The 26,391-nt window shown below is 35.1% G+C and overlaps 1 protein-coding gene across 1 annotated transcript in view; it reads right to left on the minus strand.

The window, feature by feature from the left end:
* Positions 1-8,061: 8,061 nt before the first annotated feature.
* LOC150107408 (protein FAM8A1) overlaps positions 8,062-26,391 on the minus strand; it is a 66,523-nt gene continuing 48,193 nt past the window's right edge. The window contains exons 4-5 of the mRNA XM_090391275.1: positions 22,426-22,577; positions 8,062-9,637 (exon numbers count right to left, since the gene is read on the minus strand). Of these exons, the coding sequence (XP_090247401.1) occupies positions 9,484-9,637; positions 22,426-22,577 (306 nt within the window). The 3' untranslated portion in view covers positions 8,062-9,483. The remainder of the gene's footprint in view (positions 9,638-22,425; positions 22,578-26,391) is intronic.

A 26,391-nucleotide genomic window follows, 5' to 3' on the forward strand; every position in this document is an offset into this window, starting at 1 on the left:
TGTATCTCTGAAACGCTATAATTCTGGAAGATCTAAGGATACTGGGAGTGGACACACTGTACATATGCTAATATTTTAAATGAAAATACATATTGAAATAATTAAGATACAGGAAGAAATACCATGAATGACAGCTTCGTGTACATCCAACCTGTAACTCAACTCTTGACACTTTCTCCAATGTTGCTTGAGTAACTTACAGTCTCTCTCTTTTAATATGTATTTATTTGCTTATTATATTATTATTAATTATTATTATTATTATTATTATTATATTATTAAACATGTCAGTTTAGATGATTTCTTGATAATCTTAAAAGAATGGAAGATTGCACTGTAAATTGACTTTTTATGCCATATAATGCCTGACTTTATAAAATCTAATTGACCAAGTCATATAAAGTGGAATCGATTTTATATGACTTAAAAGTCTAATTGGCTAACAGTCATATAGAATCGAATCAATTTTCAAGTCATGTAAAATAAAAAAACAAGAGGAAGAGAGAGAGACTCTCTCTCCCATTTTATGACTTGATTAGATATATGCATTAGTCTAAATCTGTAAATTAAAATACTTATTTTATATTACACATTCACATATTTTAACATAATGAATTTTTAATTACATATTTTAATAAGATTATATATATTTTTAGTTAACTATATATATATGCGAGAATTCTATCATACAAATGAGTATCTACTTTTTAATGTAAATCCTATCGATTACTAGTTAGTTATTATGTAGAAACCATCTTTTCTTTCTAGATCCCCTTCCCCAAATACTTCAGGCCTCCAATATGTGTAAGGAATTAAGTACTTGCAACTTAACATTTAAGAGACACAATATTACATTGCCTGATATTCACTTAAATGATGGAGAGGTGAATATGTGATGGACAGCTCTAAAGTCTACTTGATGAAGCTAGCTATACGACATCTGTATGATAACAAATGATCCAACCACAGAGGTATTTTCTACCACTGCATTTTTTAAGTCATTGATTTTTGTCTAAATAAGTTGAAGTTACTACTATAGTTCGCCCACCATTTCTAGATCCCTTATTGGCTTGGTGCCAAGAATAGTCGATTCATGCTGAAGGGGAGAAAGAAATGAAGGATGTACGAATTGGTCGCCAACATGCGAAATCACGTGCTTTCTTGTCTGTCGCTGTACTAGTACTAGCTTGATTTTTGTTGTTCTCTTTTTGCATTATTTTTTATTATTAATTCGTATGATGGATCCAGTACAGTCAACAAGTTCTATTGTTACACGTTTCAGTAGCTCTTGCAAAAGAATATTGAATAATGTGCTGACATTCTGCGAAAAAGAATCGTCAGAAGGCCGTCTTCTTGTTCCCCTTTCTCAAGTCATAAAACGTGCAAGTGCAATTGCGGGTGTATCGGGGTCGACTGTTAAAAGAATTCGTAGGGAATCAAAAGGTGAAGGTAAGCCAAAATTTAAATCTCCTAAAAAAAAAAGTGCCAGAGAAAGAAACCCATCGAAACCGTAGCTTTGAATGATTTTGATGTAGACGTTATAAGAAGAGCTATTCACGAATTTTACGTGGTCGAGAAAAGAGTGCCAACTGTTCCGAAATTGATTCCTGTGCTTAAAGAAAAAATTAATTTTCCTTGGAAAAGAGAAACTTTAAGGAAAATACTTCATGAAATTGGATTTTGTTTTAAAAAGTCCCAGAATAAAAGGAAACTTATCATGGAGCGAAGTGACATTGTTTTATGTAGAACGCAGTATTTGCACGTATTAACACTCTATGTACATTTTTCCAACTGTTATACAAGCAGAATAGTTACACTTTAAAAACAGCAATGTTCATAAAAGAAAAGCTAAATTTTCCGACCTGTAATAATAAACAAACTCAGTTTGTTTATTATTACATCCCAGAAGACAGACTGATTACCCTATTATCGGAATGGATTCTCCTTTTTCTGACATGCGCAGAAGTGTCGAGGGACCTCAAATCGGTGGGCGAACTATATGAAGTTCTGCTATACAGGTATGGAACATTGATCATTTATAAAACTATCAATCCTGATAGCTAAAGTTGGCCTATCTTCAACAGTGATTCTTAAGGTACCCATATACAGTGCATATTGGCTTAGTCACAGTGGTAATTACTGTGTGTGTGTGTACACACACACACACACACACACACACACACACACACACACACACACACACACACACACACACACACACACACACCAACCAACTTAGCTGGGCAAAAGGTAGCATACCCGTCTTCTAACAGGCTGTGGATATAAATTCCACTGGGCATGGATATTTATGAGTCTTTTAGCGGTCAATGAATTTTTTTTATAGCTAAACTGCTGTTCTACTCCTCCCCAGTTCCTCAGGAGTTAATCTCAGGCTGTGTGTATTTTTCCACTGGGCATTCTGCTTTTGTCTCAAATACATAAAGATAATCTAGAACAGAGTAATTTGGTAGCAATGTTATATATCGGTTAGATAAAAGAAAGAATTACATACCATAGAGTTTATGCTGCCATGTAGATGTCATATCCTGATTGAATGCTGATAATACAATAAAAATGAATGATTATCTACTTTTAAATCATTGAAAGGCTTATTTGATGAACTCAGCTTTCCAAATAATGAGAAACTAATAAAACAGTACTGTTTTAAAGAATCATTACGTAAAATTAAACTGAAAAATGGATAGACAACTGTGAATGGTTATGTTATTCCTGTATTATTTCCTCATCCACGCAGATTTATTTTCATCTATTCATTCATCAGTGATGAATGATCTCAACTGTTAAATACAAGTCAAAAAAAGTATTGTCAGACAAAAAAACTCATTAGACAATTGGAATTGAGTTATACTGGAAAGAGCTGTTGCTATCATGAAATGTTTGACTTCAAGAAACAGCATTTAATAGACAAAAAAAAGTTCAGTTCAAATCAAAATGGTAATTTCTTATTTGCCAGATCTGGGTAGAGTAGAATAAGCTGGGTAATTTTGACCTACTTCAAAGTTATAGCTTGCCTTATAAAGTATAACTGTAAGAATGATAATGTACAAGCTGAAAACTTGTGGAAAATCTTGATGTTTAATTGCAAAATTTTTGCCTATGTTTCTTGGGTATGGTGGTGGTGGGGAGGAGTGCAATTGTTTTATCCTCTCTCTCTCTCTCTCTCTCTCTTTCTCTCTCTCTCTAAGGAATGTTAAATTAGAATATAACTAATGTATTTTTAAAGGCACAACTACTATCTGATCACAGAAGCAAGAGCTGTCACTGGCAGATTGCCCAGAAGAGTCAATTCATGTTGAAAGGGAGAAAGGAATAAGGTTATGTACAAATTCATCATCAACATGCAAAATCATGTGCTTTAAACGTAACTGTTGTACAAGCAAAATAGTTACTACTTTCTGATGTATAATAATAGACACTCATCCCACTAAATGCATTGATTACCCTATTACTGGAATGGATTTGCTGCCTTCTGCCATGCGCAGAAGTCTCGAGGGGTCTCGCATCTGTGGTCACACAGTAGTTTCATCTTTCTAGAAGACTTCATCGGGTGCATAGTACATATAGAAGAAAAAAAGATACACGAAAAAACATTACTTTGGTCCATTACTAAAGTTCTAAATTATTAATGGATTGCTCACATTAGAATGGATTTGCAGACTAACTGAATTGTTGTTCTTGTGCACAAGGATGGTCTTGAGACTGCCATATTTGTACTTTTTAATCAACAGCATGTTTGTAGACAAGAAAACTGCTAAAGAAATTTTCAAGGTATTAAAACTTACTTTTGGAGAAAAACAATAAGGGAAAACTGAAACATCTCACTTGATTGACTGGTTTATAATATTGAAGAACAGGATAACATCTAATGTTAAAAAATGCTTAATTTTCTTGACCAAAAAGCTCTGGAAAGACTTTTAATGGGATTATATTGATCAAGTGCATATAATAAACAACTATGTAGATGTTGTTTATTATATGAAGATGCCAACAGTCTTAGTTGGTGAAACTAGTTGGTATAACACAGTTGTTTATTATATGCACTTGATCAATATAATCCCATTAAAAGTGTTTTCCAGGATAACATCTACTCGTTATGCTGAAAACTGGGGATAATAACAAGCATTTTCATCTTGCTTGCAAGCAAACAAGCAAGATGAAAATGCGGCATGAATCAAGAAGTGTGTCTATGAAAACAGATTAACGTTCTCTTCCCCCCCCACCACCACTTGCAGTTAAGCAATCAGTTGGTAATCTTATTTGAATCATGTCCAAGCATTTCGACCTAAAACTTGAACATTATTATTATTATTATTACATGACACCTCCAAGGAGTCTAAAGATTCATCGAGGGAGAGCACCTACTCTACAACTCTCTGTCTCCACCAACTACAACTACCATCATCATCTACACCAATGCCATCTACTGCCCACTCCGCCACTAGTATTTTCACAGACAGTCATGCTCACAGTGGTATTCGAATCCACAGTCTTTTGGCCGGAGAGCAGATACGCTAACCATTCAGCAAATCAAACATGCAACAGATTGTAGCAGCATTCTGTTTTGTCTGTACAATTTCTAACTAAAAATAGTACTGCTGTTCTGCATTCTCCTTACATACACCTAGAGCTAACATCTTGTGACCTTTTTAATGTTTACAAAACTCAAAATGGTACTTGCCAAGTTCAAAATGCAGGCCTCCCACAAATGCTTTCAAACAATGGTGCAAATACTGAGCTCATCAATGTGCAACAAATTGCAAGGTAATTATTTGAAAGGGTAGAAAATGCAGGACTTCTATTTTCAATAATGATGCAGTGCAAATACTGGGCTCAAATATATCAAATCACAAAGGAAATAGTCTGAATGGTGGAAAAGTAAATAAATATTATTTTTGTTTTGTATTTGGTCACTTCTTAAATATTAAAACTTGAGCTTTTTCTTGGCTTTATTCGTTGACCAGATATTTGTAAATTATATACAAGAATTGTCTACAAGTTTCACCAGCTATTCTGACTGGCTTCTTCAGGACAAATATAACGGTACGTTTGCTAGTAAAAAAGAAGAATGGAGTAATACAGTCAAACAAATTAAAAAACTGACGCTAACATCATAAGCATGGAACGCGGTGTATCAGTCATTGTTTATTGAGTGCGTTATAGTTTTTAGTGAAATGAAATTCTAGTAAGCTGAGTGAACTTATTAGGCTTTTCCAGATGTCTTTCAGAATCATTCCTTGATTTCTGTTTAGATTTTCTCCAGAGCAGAGTACAACCGCAGCTTCTTTGAAGTTTCTACATCAAAAATCTTCTATATAAGGCATGGAGCTGTTATCCCAATCGATGGTGTGGTTAGAGATCGAGAAGTGATGGGCTAATCCTGAAGTATCTGTTCTGTTGTTGTTCACGTCCCTTACAAGTTCTTTTTTTCTAATTTTCAGGCTTCTTGATGTTTGCCCTATGTAATTTAATCCACACTATTTGAAGAAGGCATTAATGTCCTTTGGTATGCCGGTGTATACAACATCCCATGTTCCTTTGGATTAAATTACATAGGACAAACATCAAGAAACCTGGAAATCATTCTAACATAGCTGGTATATCCTGTGATCATTTTACCAGAAAGTTAACAGGAATGAAAAAACAAACATACATTTTTTAAATGAGCATCACTACCATGCAATGCATTAGCATCCTGCAAGGTGGTATAGTCACAAAGTGTAAAAAGCCTCATATCATTACAGAACTGATTTTATTATAGAGGATAAAGTGAACATTATGGTTAGCGAATCTGTGGGAACACCCCCTTTCAAGCATATCTTTATCCAATAATACTATTAGTCGTGGAATCCAACACATCGCTAAAGACCTCATCGACCAACTAATTGAAAAAATGAAAAGGAAGGAATTTGGGTTACAGCTAGATAAAGAAACAGACAGCAACAAGGATGCTCATTTGATTTGCTACACAAATGATGATAAATGGAATATCTCTTTTGTAAAAGCATCACTGCAGGTACAAAGACTCAAGTCTTGTTTGAGATTTTTTGATACTTACGTGTGAACAACTTACACTGGATTAAGTGCAAGTTGTTCACACGTAAACATCAACTGCATCTTGAATGGAGAATCTATAGAAAACAAGTGGAACATTTCAGCTATTTAGGCACCATTTTTAATGAAGATGGCTAAAATATAGAAAATGACAATAGAATCAGCAAAACGGATATGGTAAGTCAACTAAATAAATTTATACAAAATAAGAGAGAAGCTAGTGAAAACGTTAAACCGGCTGTATATAAAACAGTGTTCAAACCAATTTTAGCATATGGATTTGAGAGCCAGGTTAGAAATAAAAGTTGATCAAAGACTGGACCACATGAGAATTCTGAGAAAGAATAAGGAACTGAAGATGACATCAATGGCAGAATCATATTAAAATCAAGGCTATTAGGAGGAAACTTGACACTATTTGCATTCAGGAATGTGTGAGCTGAACTATTCCAAGGTAGTATAGTCACTTAAACAGAATGGGAGAGGAAAAGTAAGCAAAACAAGTGTTTTTGCCAGGATGATGGGGAAAAGATCCATAGGAAGACTAAGTCTTAGGTGGATTTATACAGAGCTTTCCCACAACAATACTGGAGCCCATGGCAACTAACAGATTAACTTGGAGGAAAACTATCAGTGAGAAATTAGTAACGATGTATACCTCTTCATATCATGATATCCTATACATCCCCTTCCTGAGGATACATATAAGGAATTTGATGATATATGTTATACAACCTAATAAAATATCAATATTTTAATTTTCTTGCTATTCTGGAAAGTGTAATATAAGTCCTGAAAACCTTAAAGAAAGATAGCACAAGGCAAGTGGCATAAATCAGTAATGGATATAGAGGATTATTTACCATACGAAAAATATAACAGTGAAGAGGCATAAATACTATGATATTTATGAATATATGGTAGTGCTTTTTACTCGTAATTTCAAAATATAGTCATGGACTTCAATGACTGAACAACACATCTTTGACTTTTACATGATTTTCTTTTTAGGTAATTAAGGTCAATTCTCAAGAAATTGTTTATGCAGGTAATTCCCATTAAAGCAAACTTTTAGGTATCAAAGAAAAAAATTTATGATTTTCTTTCACTTTCTTTTTCACATCCAAAAACTGTTCCTGGGTGGGATTTTTTTAAGTAGTTAGAATGAGCTCACTATAATGATGTGTTTGCTAACATGAAAGCTGAGTGTATTAACAAAGAAAGTAATTTTTCTTTCTTTTTGCAGAAACGGTTTCTTTCTGCCTCTATAAACCTTATTAAAATGATTTCTGCTAGCCCTTCAGAAAACCAAGAACATATTTGGTTTTTTTCTTTTGCTTAAAAAATCAGTTCTCAATTTAGAAAAAACAACAACAACTAGATCCTTTGACACATGGTTTGCTAACAGTTGTGACTATTTCTATATTAACATTTTCATGTTTTGGATGGAATTCTTTTAAGCATTTAGTTATAAGCTCACAATAATGATGCTCGTGACAGTGAAGGCCGAACAAAAAAAAATTTCTTTTTGCAGAAACAGTTTCTTTCTGTCCCTTTATAAATTTATTAATTGATTTCTGTTTTAGGTATCAAAGAAAAAGTTATAATTTTCTTTCACTTTTTCACATCCAAAAACATTTTTCTGGGTGGCATTTTTTAAGTAGTTAGAATGAGCTCACTATAATGATGTGTTTGCTAAAATGAAAGCTGAGTGTGTTAACAAGGGACAGTTTCTTTCTAAACTTATTAACAGTGGGAATACACTGCATATTACTTTTTTCATTTTAAATATGATCTCTGTAGTTTGAAATTAAACTAGGAAGTAGAAAACACTAAGGTATAAAAAAAATAACTATAATCACTCTAAAAAAGTATAATCATAACTATAATTAATACATATAAATGTAGAGTAATTTAATTTGGCAATTAAACTGCATGTTTGGTAGGTTGTCAAATATAATAACAAAAACTGATATCCATTTGCATGAATCATATAAGCAAAATTTTATAAATACTTCCTAAATCAAGAGGAAATGTACAGATGTTGCAATTTCAGTTCTTTCTGCTATCTTCCATCTGATTTTGCATTAGATTAAAAATATATTGAAATAAACTATTTCATTAGATTTTCTGTGTTTGTTTTGAATCTTTTTATCTATTAATAAAAACATATTCACTGGGATGAAATATTTTATCATAAAAATTTAAATAAACAAAATGTGTTCTAATACCACCGGTAACATACTTCCAACCCAAAGTTATTCAACATGCAATGAGACTCATAACAAGCAGAACAATACATCTGTTAAATTAAAAAGGCAATATAGTCCCCACCCTAATATAGAACAAGTTAATATATTTCTAAGTAATTATGTTGGGAAAATAGTAACAAATGTCATAATGCATCTAGATTTTTTATTTAAAAAAAAATTATTTTATTTTTAATATCCATTAAAAAATTTATATTAAAAAATTTATTTAATCTTTCTTAGAAGACAGAACTGAGAAACTGACTTTCTGTAAGAAATAATAACATTTACCTATAATCATATCACCAAAAATGCTCAATATCTGCTTAAACTTGAGTAAAATTCATGTCTTTACAAGGTGTCAACAGATATAAAAATACCTATTTTTATATATATATATAAGACTGAATAAAACTTTTGTTTCATTACATAAAAATGAGTAAATCTTTAATTTTATACAATGGATATCATTATGGCTTGACAAAAGCCTAGTCAAAGAATTTCACAAAGTAAAATTTCATACTAAAGATAACTAGAGAGGACAATATGTAACTAATATATCTATATATATTTTAATTTTGTGGATTTACTCAGATTTAATGTGCTGTTCCTTTTAAAGTAGTATATGCATCTAAGGGTATGAATTAGCTTTGACATGTATGTAAAGTAAATATATAAAATTTCAACAGGTATATAAAATGCACAAATACATTAAGAGTAATAATCACATTATCTAAAAACTGAATACTGAAAACTGTAAAGAACATGTATTTTCACCATGTGGAAATAAATATTCTCGAAGCATGTATTAACAGAACTTCTTCAGTATGACCAGGTCAGAAGCTTCTTGCATATGCTTATTTAACTATAAAATAAATTAATTACATTCTTATTCTGATTGTGCACACATTTACACAAAATTTTCTTTTCCAGCAATTGGAACAACATCATATGAAATATGTAAAAATACAGCATACAGTAATCTTAAAATAATGCTCTCTTGGTAAAAATAATTTACAATATCTGTATATTTATTCTACAAAAAATAGAACAAAACAAAAATTTGTCTTTACTCAATCCATACAGTTCTGAAATTATCAATAACTTGCAAGAAAATGAATAGTTTTAAAACTATATTACAAAGAAGCAAAATATAAGACCTTCAATGTCGCCTTACAGGAGGAAGATCTTCTACAACAATACTACTGCAAATGATGTCATAGGCTGTACGATTATGTTGGAAAAAAAACATGGTGAAGAACATTGGAAAAATAAATGCAAGGGAAAAATTCTTGATAAAGGCACGAAGCAAAGCCCTGAAATCAAAATAAGAAACAGTATTATCACACGAAAAGTTATATATGTCCATAAAATTAACATTCATTATAAAATATGGTATGCATATATGTATATATCCACACACAGAAAGAAAACTAGGAACAAACAGCCATAGCACCTACCTCAATAACATGTAGGACTTCCTTTTGCTGCAATGACTGAAGCAATCCTACAGGACACTTTCCACAACATATGATAGCGATCAATGGGAACTTTGGACCATTCTTCCTATAGGCATTGTAATGAGGGTCCTGGAATGTTGTAGGGCAGACGTGCCTTGACCTCACGCAACGTTCCATTTCATCCCACAGATGTTTAATAGGGTTGAGGTCAGAGCTCTGTGGAGGCTAGTCAAGTGCAGTGATGTTCATGTCCACAAATCATGCAGTTACAGCAGCAGCCTTATGACACAGTGCACTATCTTGCTGAAGGAGACAATGTTCAATTCTGCACAAACGCCACAAAGTAGGAAGCATTGCATTGTGCAGAATGTTCAGATACTGCTCGGAGTTCAATGTTCGTGGCACCACAAACAGTGGTCCAAGGTCAAAACTAGGAAAAATAGGACCATACCATCACAGCACAACCTCTAAATTTCATAGTTGGGATTACGCACTCTGGTAAGAGACGTTCACCAGGCATCCACCACACCCATCCAACCTAAAGAGAGTAGCATGGTTCATCGCTCCATAACACAGCTTTCCAAGCTTCAACAATCCAGTGTATATGTACTTTGCACTACTGGAGATGAAGCTTCCATAGGCTGACCATCACAAGGATCATCTTTGATGATCTCTCTTCCTAGGCAAAACTGTTTAGCCCATTCCTCAGTGGAATATGAAGGCGAAGCTTTCTCATAAATACCACCCAATCACTGTTCGACAGCACTTGGAGAAAACTCTTCTTTGGCAAAAAAAAAAAAACTTCATCACAGTGCAGTACTCAATTTTTAACATTACAACCATTAGCATGCCAGTATATGAGGAGGCACTCATTGTCAAATGAGTGCCTCCAATTGAATGATGCATAGATGGTGCTATCTGGTATGCACAGCATTTTAAAATTTGTGTGAATTTTGTATGTCAGGATGGAAACTTTTGGGACCTACCTCGTACAACATGGAAGGTTGTTGCATAAGTTGCAGGATGTGAAATTAGATTATAAACTATTAGTTAGAATAAGAGGATGGCTGACTAACATGAAAAAGGGGTGTATGGGGTTTGGGTTGGGGGTATGAGTCTACAAGATTTAAGGCAAACAGCAGTGTACCACAAGTATCAGTACTTGGTCCACTATTATTCAAACAATACATTAATGACATTCAGAAGGATTTGAAAGGAGATATACAGTTGTTTACTGATGATGATGATGATACAAATATAAGCAGGAATGCAACTGCTTATATGACATGCTGCACTTGCCAAATGATTTAAATAAGTTGAAACTCAAGGCCTGTGAGAAAATGGCGACCAGTTCAATGTTAGTGGGATTATGCTAGAAGAAAATTATCAGCCTAGGGATTTGGAATTTTATAGATAAGAGTTTAAGTGAAATTTAGTGGTCATACAGCAATGATTGCCAGCCTGGTTGGCCGAGTGGTTAGCATATCCGCTCTCGAGCCAAGAGGCTGTGATCGAATCCTGCCTAAGCATGGATGTTTGCGATTGTCTTTCACCTTCATACATATTCACACAAGTGAATAAACACTCCCCCAAGCTGGACTGGGTCTCCATGGGGATAGTAGACCTAACCCTCCCACAATTGGAAAAGGCCTTCACCCTGTAGTGGGTAGAAAACTGGCTGAATATCATCATCATAGCAATGATTGCAAATACAACTCAGAAGATAATTGCAATGCTGAAACATGTAAGGATAAGAAAGTCATTTTGCCACTTTACAAGGTCTTGATATGACTTAGCTATAAAAACTCCAAGATCCCTAGCCATTTTCTTCTAGCATACTTTACATTTACTAACATTGAACTGACAGATATTCACAACACATAAGAAACTAGGACACTATTGTGAGATCTAGTCTCACAGTAGTGTCCTAGTCTTTCTGAGGTGATGCAGATATTGTGGAGAAGATACAAAGGCGTGTTAAAGATGATATCGAGGCTGTGTAATGTAGATTACGAGGACAGACTGAGAATTTGTGGACTGCAGATACTAGCAAACAGGAAATAGAGAAGTATATAATGGAGACCTTCAAACTTTTGAAAAGACCATGTAGGTGAACCAGCAGATGGAAATTTTCATTTTATGGAGGGTGAGCAGAGAACAATACTGCATCCATGGAAATTGAGAATGAAGAAAGTGGTGAGAGCTGTGTTTCTCTCATAGTGAGAGCTATGTTTCCAATTCCATTCCGATCATACACCACTCTCAGAGTGGTGCATGAGTGGAATGGTTCGCCTTTCAACACGGTGACTACAGGTAGTGCGAATGAATTCAAGAAAAGGTATGATAGCTGGTGTGAGAATGATTATGTGGCTTTCCTCGAAGAGGCTGCTGAAATCCTTGAACACTGTGTATAATAATAATAACAATAATGTCAAGACATCTGATTTAGGAGTTATAAATATGTGAATATCAAAATCAACTAAACAAAACTTGTGTGAGAAGAGTGATGAAAATAGAGAAGAAAAATAATTACTAAAGGAAGAGTCATAAGGCTTCAGCAATACTAGATCCAGCATTATTTCAAAATTGAATGTTTGTAGAAACTACGAAAGTTTCATAAGTTATGGCTCTTCCTTTTTAGTAATTACTTTTATGCACCGACCAAGAGTTCATTTATGAAAGATACATTTCTCTGACAGTTCGATTTCCTTAGTACCAAATGAGAGTTTTTGCTCCCTTAAGGTTTCTGCCTGGTCCCTGTAGAGAACCAACCAGTTCGAAACAGCTGTCAGGCCAGTGAAACGTTTATCAAATGCACTAATAAAAGGCAAACATATGGACCCTTGAGCAGTGCCCATGTCCTTTAAGTAGTGCAAGCTAAGGCAACTCTGAGATGCTGAGGATTGTATTCTTGTAAGCTCTCAGGTCAACTTACAAAACTTTCATAGTTTCTACAACCATTCGGCTTTGAAATAACGTTGGATCTAGAGAAGAAAAATATTGTAAAGATAGAAAAATGCTCTGGAAGTTACTGAAAACATAAAATAACATTGCAGAAGGAATTAAAATGATAACGGAAACATAAAAACTAAATATCATGACATTCTTGATGTCCAGATTACTTTAAAAAATTATGAGATAAGCAGTGACAAAACAGTGGTAAAAATATTAAGGAGCAATATGACCATGGATACATTTCAAAATTGGAGGGGGGGGGAGCTGCCAGAAATCTGAAAGGCAAAGGAGATTATATTTGACTAGAAATGTTCAAATATGAAAGCAGATACAAGTTTTATGGTGCATAATTCAGAAAGCCTGATTCTGCTCACATTGTTTTATTTCCTATGAGTATTTAAGATAATATTTGTAGAAGCATATTTCAGAGGATAAGACAAATTGTGGAAGAGAAATCAGGAAAGAAAATTATGAGTAATTCAGAAAGCCTGATTCTGCTCACATTGTTTTATTTTATATGAGTATTTAAGGTAATATTTGTGAAAGCATATTTCAGATGAGGCTAAGACAAACTATGGAAGAGAAATCAAAGAAAATTATGAGTTCAAGCCAAAATGGGATTGGGGTTGACAGAATCATATTGTTACTTTAAAGCACACATTCAAAATCAGAGAAATATAATAGGGATCCATATTTAAATTTTGCAGATCTAGAAAAGACATTCAATAAGATGTCAGGAGAAAGCTGTTCAATAATAGATGTAAATGGATCATTATACAAAGCAATATACACTCATGAGCAGTTGAATTAGAGAAACCTGCCTAGCAGTGGGTAGCACCCCCTTTCGCCTTGATGACGGTGGCGATGCGGTGGCATGGACTCCACAAGGCACCGGAAGCGTTGGGGAGCCAAACTGATACATGACCGCTGCACAGCCTCCCAAAATGCACGGAGATTGGTCGGAGCAGGGTCCAGGGCACGTATATCTCTCTCGACAGCATCCCAGAATGTTCAATAGGATTGAAGTCAGGAGACCTCGAGGGCCCAGCCAAGCATCTTCATGACCGTGGAGTGTTCATCCACTCACTCGGCCAAAATTCGGGAGTGGTGGGCCGGTGCATTGTCTTGCTGTAGGTACAGATCTCCTGCAGGGTGCTGTAGATGCAGAAATGGGTGCACATCATCGGACAGCAGATCCCTGTATCGTTCACCGGTTAGGGAAGATGGTAGATGTACCAGGAGACCAATTTCATCGCATGCAAACAGTCCCTATACGAGGATACCATTACCGGCCTGAACTGTTCTCTCTTGCCAGCCAGTGTACTGATGAGTCGAGTTACATGCACTCTGGATGCTGTGGCAGCTCACATGTCGTTGTTGTCCAGCATTGAATTGGCGAGTGATCTGCAGCACTGTGGCCTATTTGCTGTTACCATCCAAGCTAGCCGACGTCTAATATTTCTGTTGTCTAAGGCACTTTGTACTGTATCAATCCACCTATATCTTGGTCTTTCTCTGCATCATTTTACTGCCAACCTGGTAGAGAACACTTGTTTTACCAATCTTTCCTCACCCATTCTGTTTAAATGACCATACCACCTGAGATTAGCTCTGCTAACGCATTCCTGGATGCTGATAATGTCAAGTTCTTTACTAATATCCTCGTTTTTAATATGATATTGCCATTGATGCCATCTGTTCATGCCTATAATCTTTCTCAGGACTCTCATATCTGTGGTCTCTAGTCTTTGGTGAAGTGTTTTACTTCTGACCCAACTCTCAGATCCATAAGTTAAAACTGGTTTGAACACTGTCTTGTATAGCTAATTTAGTGTTCCGACTAATTTCTCTCTTATTCCATATGAATTTATTCAATTGACTTCCTACTATACCAGCTTTATTGATTCTGTTGTCTATTTCCATATTTCATTTACCATCTTCACTAAAAATCATGCCTAAGTAGCTGAAATGTTTTACTTGTTCCACAGGCTCTCTGTTCACAATGCAGTTGACATTTTCAACGATTCTGCCTGTTTTCATTGCATTTGTCTTTTTATTGCTGACCTTCATACCATATCTATTACAACAGTTCCGCGCGGTTAGCCTAGTGGCTTTGCGCTTCGCAACCATATGCCTGGGGAAGGAGTGTCCTACGACGTGAGGAGCTTAAGGATCTTCCTCAGCCATAGCCAAGTTAGCCGGTCTTGGGTGTCGGCAGCAGGGTTTTTTCCGCCAGTTTATCTGGGGTTTTTCATCCCGCAAGCAGGCAAACCGGTCCCGTGAACACACAGGTTACAGTCATAAATACTTACGGCAAGGAAGGCAACGGGAAACCACCTTGCTCATAATCATCTCTCCCTAGAATGGTAGCATATAGCTACCCTCCCCCGGCCGTATGGCAGATGGCAACCAGAAGAAGAATTACAACAGTTATTCAATTTAGTCAGGGGAATCTTGCAAACTTGTAGCAGATTTATTTAGAAGTATAACATTGTCCGCATAAAACAAAGAGCTGACATTAACATCTCCAATTTTGATATCACGTTTAATACCACTTTCCTTCATAATGTGATCCATATAGATGGTGAATAACAGAGGGGATAATGTACATCCTTGTCTCATGCCAGATATAACATTAAGCCATCTTCCTGTACTTCCTTCAATTATAAATGCTGACTTACAACTCAAATAAAGACTAAGTATTGCTTGAAATAATGCCTCATTGATACCATATAACTGTAGCGTATTGAATAGCTTCTCTCTTGGTACCATGTCGTATGCCTCTTCCAGACCTACAAAACTCAAATAGAGATATTTGTTATATTCCCATGATTTCTCCACTATTTGTGATAAAGTGAAGATCTAATCCTGACAGCCTCTATTTGGCCGGAATCCAGCTTGTTCTTCCACAATTCTTCTCAACCGTTTCTCAAGTATACTTGCATAGATCTTGCCAGGAATACTCAGTAGGGAAATCCTTCTGTAATTCTCGCATTCAGTTTAATTTCCCTTTTCATATATCGGTACTATTAGAGCTCTACTCCAATCATCGGGAATTCGTCCCTCTGTCCAGGCCTTCTGAACTATGCAGTGCAGCCATTGCAAGACTTTTAAACAACCAAACTTCAGCATTTCTGGTCGAATATCATCTACTCCTACTGCCGTTCCACATTTTAAGCCTTTGATGGCTTTTTCTACTTCAAGTATGGATATGTATTCCTGACTATATGCCTGTTGAGTGTTTTTTTTTTACCACTGTGCTATCACTCCTTGTTTCATTTACCAATTTCTCAAAGTAATTACTGCATACTTCAAGGATATCTTTTTCTCCTGTTTTCATGTCACCATTATTCATCTCTAACTCCTTTTACAGTACTCTTTCCTCCATTTCTAAGCTTCTTCAACAACCTCCAAAATATTTTGCCACCTTCTTGATATTTATTTTCTATGTTCTTGCCAAAGTCTTCCCATGACTTTTGTTTAGCTAGTTTTACACAGTGTTTCACTTTCTTACATTTGTCTCTATATTCTCTAAGAGCAAAAGCTGACTTATTTGCCAGGAACTTTTGATAAGCTTTCTTCTTTTCCTTCACTGCCTCTTTAACTTCCTGTGTCCACCATGGAGTTCTGATTTTCCTATCCTTGCAGAACAACCTCACCACATGCCTCTCTGGCTGAATCAATCAAGGTTTTCTTCAAGGCTTCTCATTGAATCTCTAAAGTTTGGTACCTGTTCTCCAACTCTTTCATTTTTTCTTCAATAATCTTTGTGTATTTTGGTATACAGTTCACATCTGAGAGCTGCTCAACTTTAATTCGCTTAAAAACTTTCTTACATGTTATTCTTTTCAATATGAAATCAGTTTTATCCTGCTCAAGAATAAATAGTGATCGCTTCCAATTTCAAATCCTCTGTGGTGTCTGGTGTCCTGCACCAAGGTGAAAACATCACTATCAACAATAACATAGTCGATTTAATTCCTTGCCTCTTCTCTCCATGTGAATTTGTGCACATTTTTATGTTGGAATATGGTGTTAGTAATAACCAGTTCATGTCCTGAGCAGAAATCCAACAAATATTTGCCATTATTAGCTTTGCTCTTTTCTCCAAATTAGCGATGGTATTCAACACAAAATACTAGGCTAATCTTCTTGAATGGCAGGCAATTTCAAGTAGAATGATTGGGCAAATATCAGAATGGGGAACTGGACAATGAAACTTATTTGTGTCTATGGTCCCACAGAAGGTTCTCCTAAGGTAGAAGTGGAGGAATTTTTTGAGGCTTTAAAAAAACCAACTGACACAATGAAAAAGAAAAAGTTAGTCTTTGTTGGGTATCTAAATGGCAGAGTAGGAAATGATTGTCAGACATACAAAAATATTATGGGAAAATTTGGAGACAAGAGCAAAGCTAATAATAACGGTAAATATCTGCTGGATTTCTGCTCAGGACATGGACTGGTTATTATTAACACCATGTTCCAGCATAAAAATGTGCACAAATTCACATGGAGAGAAGAGGCAAGGAATAAGAAAAGTCTCATCGACTATGTTATTGTTGATAGTGATGTTTTCTCCCTGGTGCAGGACACCAGAGTGTACAGAGGATTTAAAATTGGAAGTGATCACAATTTATTCTTGAGCAGGATAAAACTGAATTTCATATTGAAAAGAATAACATGTAAGAAAGTTTTAAAGCGAATAAAAGTTGAGCAGCTCTCAGATATGAACTGTAGACTAAAATACACGAAGATTATTGAAGAAAAAATGAAAGAGTTTGAGAACAGGAACCAAACCTTGGTGATTCAGAAAGCCTTGAAAAAAACCCCGATTGATTCAACCAGAGTTTTCTGCAAGGATAGAAAAATCAGAACTCCATGAGGGACACAGGAAGTTAAAGAGGCAGTGAAGGAAAAGAAGAAAGCATATCAAAAGTTCCTGGCAAATAAGTCAGCTTGTGCTCTTAGAGAATACAGAGACAAATGCAAGAATGCTAAACACTGTGTAAAACTAGCTAAACAAAAGTCATGGGAGGACTTTGGCAAGAACATAGAAAATAAATATCAAGAAGGTGGCAAAATATTCTGGAGGTTGTTGAAGCTTAGGAATGGAGGAAAGAGTGTTGTAAAAGGAATACATATCCATACTTGAAGTAGAAAAAGCCATCAAAGGCTTGAAATGTGGAAAGGCAGCAGAAGTAGATGATATTCGACCAGAAATGCTGAAGTATGGTGGTATAAAAGTCTTACCGTGACTGCACTGCATAGTTCAGAAAGCCTGGACAGAGGGGCAAATTCCCAATGATTGGAGTAGAGCTCTAATAGTACCCACATATAAAAAGGGATATAAAACTGTTTATTTCCCTTTGTAAAAAAAAAAAAAAAAAAAAAGGGGGAAATACAACAAATAAATAATGTGAGAATTACAGAGGTATTTCTGTACTGAGTATTCCTGGCAAGATCTATGCAAGTATACTTGAGAAACGGTTGAGAAGAATTGTGAAAGAAAAGCTTGGTGAAGAACAAGCTGGATTCCGGCCAAATAGAGGCTGTCGGGATCAGATCTTCACTTTACGACAAATAGTGGAGAAAGCATGGGAATATAACAAAGATCTGTATTTAAGTTTTGTTGATCTGGAAAAGACATATGACAAGGTGCCAAGAGAGAAGCTATTCAATATGCTACAGTTATATGGTGTCGATGGGACATTATATCAAGCAATACTTAGTTTATATTTGAGTTGTAAGTCAGTAGTTAGAATTGAAGGAAGTACAAGAAGTACAGGAAGATTTAATGTTAAATCTGGTGTGAGACAAGGATGTACATTAATCCCTCTGTTATTCATTATCTATATGGATCACATTATGAAGGAAAGCTGTATTAAGCATGATATCAGAATTAGAGATGTTAATGTCAGCTCTTTGCTATATGCGGATGATGTTATACTTCTAAATAAATCTGCCACACGTTTGCAAGATTCCCTGACTAAATTGAATGCCTGTTGTAATAGATATGGTATGAAGGTCAGCATTAAAAAGAAAAAGACAATGAAAATAGGTAGAATTGTTGAAAATGTCAACTGTGTTGTGAATGGGGAACCTGTGGAACAAGTAAAACATTTCAGCTACTTAGGCACGATTTTTACTGAAGATGGTAAATTAAATATGGAAATAGACAACAGAATCAACAAAGCTGGTATGGTAGGAAGTCAATTGAATAAATTCATATGGAATAAGAGAGAAATTAGTCGGAACACTAAATTTGCTGTATACAAGACAGTGTTCAAACCAGTTTTAATGATGATTATATAACTTATGGATCTGAGAGTTGGGTCAGAAGTAAAACACTTGACCAAAGACTAGAGACTGCAGATATGAGAGTCCTGAGAAAGATTAGAGGCGTGAACAGGTGGCATCAATGGCAATATCATATTAAAAACAAAGATATTAGGAAAGAACTTGACATTATCAGCATCCAGGAATGTGTTAGGATCTAATCTCAGGGTATGGTCACTTAAACAGAATGGGCAAGGAAAGATTAGCAAAACAAGTGTTCTCTGCCAGGTTGGCAGGAAAACGACAAAGAGGAAGACCAAGATATAGGTGGATTGATATGTTTACAACGTGCCTTAGACAATAGAAATATAAGATCTGATGCAGACTGATTTGGAGGAAAATTGTAGATAGGAAGTTAGTAATGATGTAAATTTTTCATGTAGTACTATCATATTCTGTACACCCCTTGAGGGTACATGTCAGGAATTTGAAGATGATGATTATATAACTGTGATAAGTTAACGAGAATTAGATAAACTGATCTGTCGAAAATATGTTAAGTGACTATTTAGTTATAATTAGATAGATTGTATGTGAATTTTTGGGATTTTCTTTCATGAAAAAGTCATTATATGTCTAAAGCAAAGTTTTGATCTCTGTGTACAATACCTTAGTGTAAAATAAACGTTTTGCTTTCTATACCTAAGAAACTTGCCCGATTTCTCATGCCAATGTACCGCTTGCTAAAATTAGAACCTGTATAAATTCAAGTGCGGGGGGGGGGGGGATAACAAATAAATTTTTCTCGATTTCGAAAAGGAGCTAACTCCAGAACTGTAACAACGGAAAAATTTGGCTCTCACCCAGGGCATTCTCTTTGTCTGCAAGAATAGTACACGTGATCCATCAGAAAGAATGGTATCTGATAAAAATCGGCTCTAACTAAGACTACGCACTCTAAATTTGCGGCCGGAACAGGAATAGCAGAACAATTAATCAAAAGACAAAAGAACTATAGATAAGATTTATAAAGGACAATAAGGCACAAAATACAATGAAATAACAAAGGTGATAGTCTCTCCAGGCAATCGAATTCATCTGGAACCAAAAGACAATCACAAAGATCTATTAATGCCATGATAGGATTCAAACCCACAGCCTACTGGTTGGAGAGGGGGGGGGGATACACAAACTACTTGGCTAATCAGGCTGATAGAATAATCCAAACTAGTATGGTGGTAAGCCAGCTGAATAAATTTATATGTAATAAGAGAAATTAGCAAACCAAATCAAATTCAAACTAGTAGTTTATAAGTTAATATTTGAAACATTTTTAATTATGATCCTCCTCAGAAAAATAAGAGACGTGAAAAGATAGTAAATCGCATTAAAAACAAAAATATTAAAAGGAACTTGACATAATTAACTCCTAAAATACATGCACACACACAATCCAAGAATGTGTATGTGATAAGCTAATCTAAGGTGGAATGGTCTTTCACACTTAAAGCAAAATAGGTGTGTGATAACAGACAGCAAAAGGCTCAGAGGAAGATCAAAATAGGATAGAATGATGTAGTGCCTTAAAAGACTAAAAGATATAAAAATACTGATCTGATAAATGCCATATTAATTTGGAAGAAAATTATTGATAAACACCTAGTGAGAATATAGACTTAATTATGTAGTATTATCATACTAACCTGTACATCCCTATAATGCTACATATGGGAAATAATAATGAAAAATCAATCTTGAATAAGGTGACTGACAAGTGAAGCTAGACTACAGATTAAAAACAAAGACATTCCTTAAAAATGTCTGTTTGTAAACTATTGCTAATCTCTTAACATTGTTGGAACACTTGTACTACATAATTTATGTTTATGATCACTCGTAATTTAATCAATTTGTTCATGGATCATATTTATGTATATTACTTGTACAGTATGTAAAGAAAACTGATATTTCTTCTGAAAGAAAACTGATATTTCTTCTGAAAGCTCATGAACTATATGTCCCTCACAATTCAACTTGCATGCAGGATACGATACACGAATAATAATGTTTTTAATTTTCTGTTTGAATAGCTGGTCTCTAAGGCAAACCTGTAAACATTAAGGCTGATTATTTAACACATGAATACTCTAGTTCGCTTTTATTTTTTTATCAAATATTCAGCTTTCAGCTTACTTGGTTTCTCTTGACTTCAGAAATCATTTTACAGAACATAATTGCTTATTTCTGCCCCAGGAGGAGATTAATCATGGTAGATAGGTAGAAAGAATAATGACAACTATTTCCTTTATATTAAAATATAAGATTATAATTTTAGATTATTTTATGAAGACTACAAGAATTTTAACTTACTATTACTGTAATGCAATAATAGCAAGTACAAATAAAGAGGATATAGTGGTCATCCAACTAGACTGTTATATATAGAGAAAAATACTGACTAATGCCCAAAGCATGAAATCTAAGATTCAATGATATCATAAAAGTAGATATATTATAGAGAAGTGATCTAATTATTATGGAAATGAATGTTAACTTACAGAATATTTCCAGCTAACTATATATGTAAGACTTTAGATGTGTATAGATAAATGTAACTGAATTTAGAGATTAGTTTTTCTTTCTTTCTTAATCCTCCCCTCCTTTACCTTTTTTTTTTTTTTTTTTTTACAGTATTGAGGTATGTATTCTTGTAACCGCAACCGTACTCGAGGATAAGGTGGTTAGCCCATGCCTCTCGGTGTGTTCTATGTCTGTAGATGCGCGTGTTCACGGGGCCGGTTTGCCTGTTCTGAGGGATGAAACCCCCCTACCTCTGTATGAGATTAGCTAACTCACCTTTCATCGAAAGAGACCAGATAAAGGTTCGATTCATGTCACTGACAGGAATCGAACCCAGGTCTTTCTGAGCAAAGGGCTTTCATCTATACCGACTGAGCTACGGAACTCTTAGAAATTAGTGCAAAGATAAATTCCAGTCCTATAGAAAAACTGGCTCTATCAGTTGGAAATATCGTCCATGAACACCAAGAAAAACTTGAAACAACTCAGTGTCATATTAGAAACAAAATTCAGGCAATCATTATCAGTATTTAAAATGCCATTTTAGATCAGTGGCTGTGTTAGGTGATGGTGGAAATGTGCAAAAATAGAACTTGAAGAATGAAACTCTAGTTTTATACTAAAGTTTTTTGTTTGTTTTTTTCTTTTTAGGTCTTACTCTAAGGTCTTTAGATTTAATGAGATGATCTGATATGATTTCATATCAGAACATGGAAGGAGTGGTGAGAATAACAAATAAAAATATGACAATGGTTAGTTCTTATTTCAGAAATTGTGCAAATATTCTATATCTGAATAATTAATGTTATATTATACCAAATGCAAACACATACCATCCAATTCCTATATCACCTGCAGGATATACTCTTACTCTGGTTGCATCTAATGGCACTACTGTATGACATGATACAACCCTAAGCTTCAGAATACTTTTACCTGGGGTAGCGCCTCCTGGTCCCTGAGTCCCTCGATGGACACACAATGCCTATAATATATACAACAGTTTTTTCTTACCCATTCTCATATAGGGCTTAAAACTAATAGTAATAATAATGCCAAATCAAAATACAGTCATTAAGAATTGCAGATATATGCTTTTCATATCTAATTTTTTCTATAGTAAAAAAAAAAAAAAAAAAAAAAGGACTCAATAAATATAGCATAAAGGCTTGATTATGCAGGTGAAAAGATGTATTATCTGACTTGCATACATCAGTTTGATTTGTGCATTTCACAATGTCAAAAATCTGAGCATAATAAACTATTCTTTCATTCAAAATTGGTACTGGGGAAATCAGTAATAAAAAGTTCTTCCAGTGAACAGTAGGAATAAATAACAGTGTAAACTGGACATCATGATATCCACCTATTATATCATTACTATACACCATAACACATTCCTTATCAGGCTGTTTTGCAATTGGTATGTGTGTGAGTGTGTGTAGAGAGCATATTATATTAGTCTATTCCATTTATAATTTTTGACAAAAAAAAAGCTCACTGCTATCTACAGAACAACCAAGTGAAGCAGTCGAGACACTTCTTCCTGTTTCAAGCATAATATCTACAAACACCGTTGGAGAATAGAAACAAAGGTGTTTAATGATTGAAATTTCATGCCATGGAAATGATTGGCAACTGAAGTGTTAAGAGATCAAACACATGTGCCAATATGAACAAAAATCTGGATAGCTTCTTTTACAGAAAACCTAAGAAGCAAGGCATAAAGTCTATACAACATGAGAGAGAGAGAGAGAGAGAGAGAGTTTATATTTTTTTTGTAATTTTTAATTTATTATTTTTTTACATGGTCCTCCAATAAGCGGGTGGTAGTCTCACACTGGGTGATGAAATTCATCTCCCACCTAAAGACAAACTACAAACAACGAAATTCAAACCTGCAGCCAGTTAGTTGGAAAGCATGTATGCTAACCACTTGGCCAACCAAGGCTGGCAATTCTGCTGCTGCTGCATATTGCTTGTTCTTCCTCATCCAAGAGATGCTTTATTGGGTTTGGGATCTGGGGACTGAGCTGACCAATGAAATAAAGGAAACTGACTGTGATGTTCCTTGAACCACTTTATGGCACACTGTTGTGCTGGAAGTATCCATTTAGCAATGGGTAAACTGCAGCCATAAATGTGTGAACATGATCAGTGAGGATGTTAAGACCAGGGTGTGGCATTCAGGCAGTATTTAACTGGTATCAGGGGAGCTAATATGTGCCAAGAAAACATTTCTAGCACCATTACATCCCTGACACCAGTCTGCTGCTTGGCAGGAAGAGTCCATGTTGATGGCACCATATTGTGGTTGTGCCATCAGTATGATAAAGTACAAACCAGAATTGATCATACCAGGTGACATTTTTCAGTCATCAGCTGTCCAGTGTTGATGATCACATGTCCACTGAAGCTGCATCTTCCTGTTCTTAGATGACAGCATGTGATGAATTGTGCTCAGATGATGTGCTGACCATCATTATTGTACTGAGCTGTGATCTGACTGGTTGTAGCCCTCCTATCAACATTTCATAACCTAGTCCTTCTTCTCTGACCTCGTGCATCAAAAGAGTCCTTTCCAACCGCAGGATTGCTATCGGCTTGAAGCTATCACTATTACACCACTTCTGATAAACCCTAAACACTGCTGTGTATGAAAAGCAAAGAAGCATAGATGTTTGTGAGATACTAACATCAGCACATCTGGCACCAACAATCATACCATGCCTGAAAGTCACTTAAATCGTGCCTTTTACCCATTCTGATGCATCAAACACAAAAAACAGAACTGTTGAATGCCTGTCTTCTGTCTGATTTACATAGCAAACTGCAGCCACATGATCCAATGTCTTCAGAACAGTATATTTTCCTAAATAAAGCAGTGTTTGTAATAAAATGGACACTTAGTGTATTATCACATCATTTCCTGATATGTACTGTCAAGAGGAAGGATGAACAGGATACTCTGAAAACATGACATAATTAAATTTACATTAAATTCTTATTAATAATCATTTGCCAAATTAACGTTATTTCAAATATGGTTGGATTTGATATTTCAGACTTTTTAAGGGCTTCCCAAATCTAGGTGAACTGATACAATTTACCTAAATTTATGGTGTTCCTCTGGGTCTTTTTTCTTGGCAACAAATACCATTTTCTTCTTTTACTCTCCCATTCTGTTTAAGTGACCTAAAATGACTAATCTGAGGTAGTATCAGCTTAAATTAGCTCTGTTCTCTCCTTCTCAAATGATAATGAAAAAATACCTTTCTAATATTTTCATTTTTAATATGATTCTGCCACTAATGCTATCTGTTCATATCCATCCTCAAAAACTCATATCCAAGACCTCCAATCTTTGATGAAATGTTTTATTTCTAATCTAGCTTTGTAATTCATCATCATCATCAAATTCCTGCCATGTACCCTCAAGGGGTGTACAGGATATGACAGTACTACATGAAAAAATTACATCATTACTAACTTCCTATCTACAATTTTCCTCCAAATCAGTCTGTTACTTGTCAAGACACCAACATTATCAGATCTTATATTTCTATCGTCTAAGGCACTTTGTACCGTATCAATCCACCTATATCTTGGTCTTCTTCTGGGTCGTTTTCCTGCCAACCTGGCAGAGAACACTTGTTTTGCTAATCTTTCCTCTCCCATTCTATTTAAGTGACCATACCATCTGAGATTAGCTCTGCTAACGCATTCCTGGATGCTGACAATGTCAAGTTCTTTCCTAATATCCTCATTTTTAATATGATATTGCCATTGATGCCATCTGTTCACGCCTCTAATCTTTCTCAGGACTCTCATATCTGCGGTCTCTAGTCTTTGGTCAAGTGTTTTACTTCTGACGCAGCTCTCAGATCCATAAGTTAAAATTGGTTTGAACACAGTCTTGTATACAGCTAATTTAGTGTTCCGACTAATTTCTTTCTTATTCCATATGAATTTATTCAATTGACTTCCCACGATACCAGCTTTGCTGATTCTGTTGTCTATTTCTATATTTAGTTTACCATCTTCAGTAAAAATTGTGCCTAAGTAGCTGAAATGTTTTACTTGTTCCACAGGTTCTCCATTCACAACACAGTTGACATTTTCAATGATTCTGCCTATTTTCATTGTCTTTGTCTTTTTATTGCTGACCTTCATACCATATCTATTACAACAGCTATTCAATTTAGTCAGAGAATCTTGCAGACTTGTAGCGAATTTATTTAGAAGTATAACATCATCCGCATAAAGCAAAGAGCTGACATTAACATCTCCAATTTTGATATCAGGTTTAATACCACATTCCTTCATAATGTGATCCATATAGATAATGAATAACAGAGGGGATAATGTACATCCTTGTCTCACACCAGATTTAACATTAAACCATCTTCCTGTACTTCCTTCAATTCTAACTGCTGACTCACAACTCAAATAAAGACTAAGTATTGCTTGATATAATGCCCTATTGACACCATATAACTGCAGCGTATTGAATAGCTTCTCTCTTGGCACCTTGTCATATGCCTTTTCCAAATCGACAAAGCTTAAATACAGATCTTTGTTATATTCCCATGCTTTCTCGACTATTTGTCGTAAAGTGAAGATCTGATCCTGACAGCCTCTATTTGGCCTGAATCCAGCTTGTTCTTCACCAAGCTTTTCTTCCACAATTCTTCTCAACCGTTTCTCAAGTATACTTGCATAGATCTTGCCAGGAACACTCAGTAGGGAAATACCTCTGTAATTCTCACATTCAGTTTTATTTCCCTTTTTATATATGG

The sequence above is a fragment of the Typopeltis vanoorti genome, chromosome 4, assembly GCF_054136105.1.
Source record: "Typopeltis vanoorti isolate ZY-2024b chromosome 4, IOZ_Tvanoo_1.0, whole genome shotgun sequence".
In the NCBI taxonomy this organism is placed as follows: Eukaryota; Metazoa; Arthropoda; class Arachnida; order Uropygi; family Thelyphonidae; genus Typopeltis; species Typopeltis vanoorti.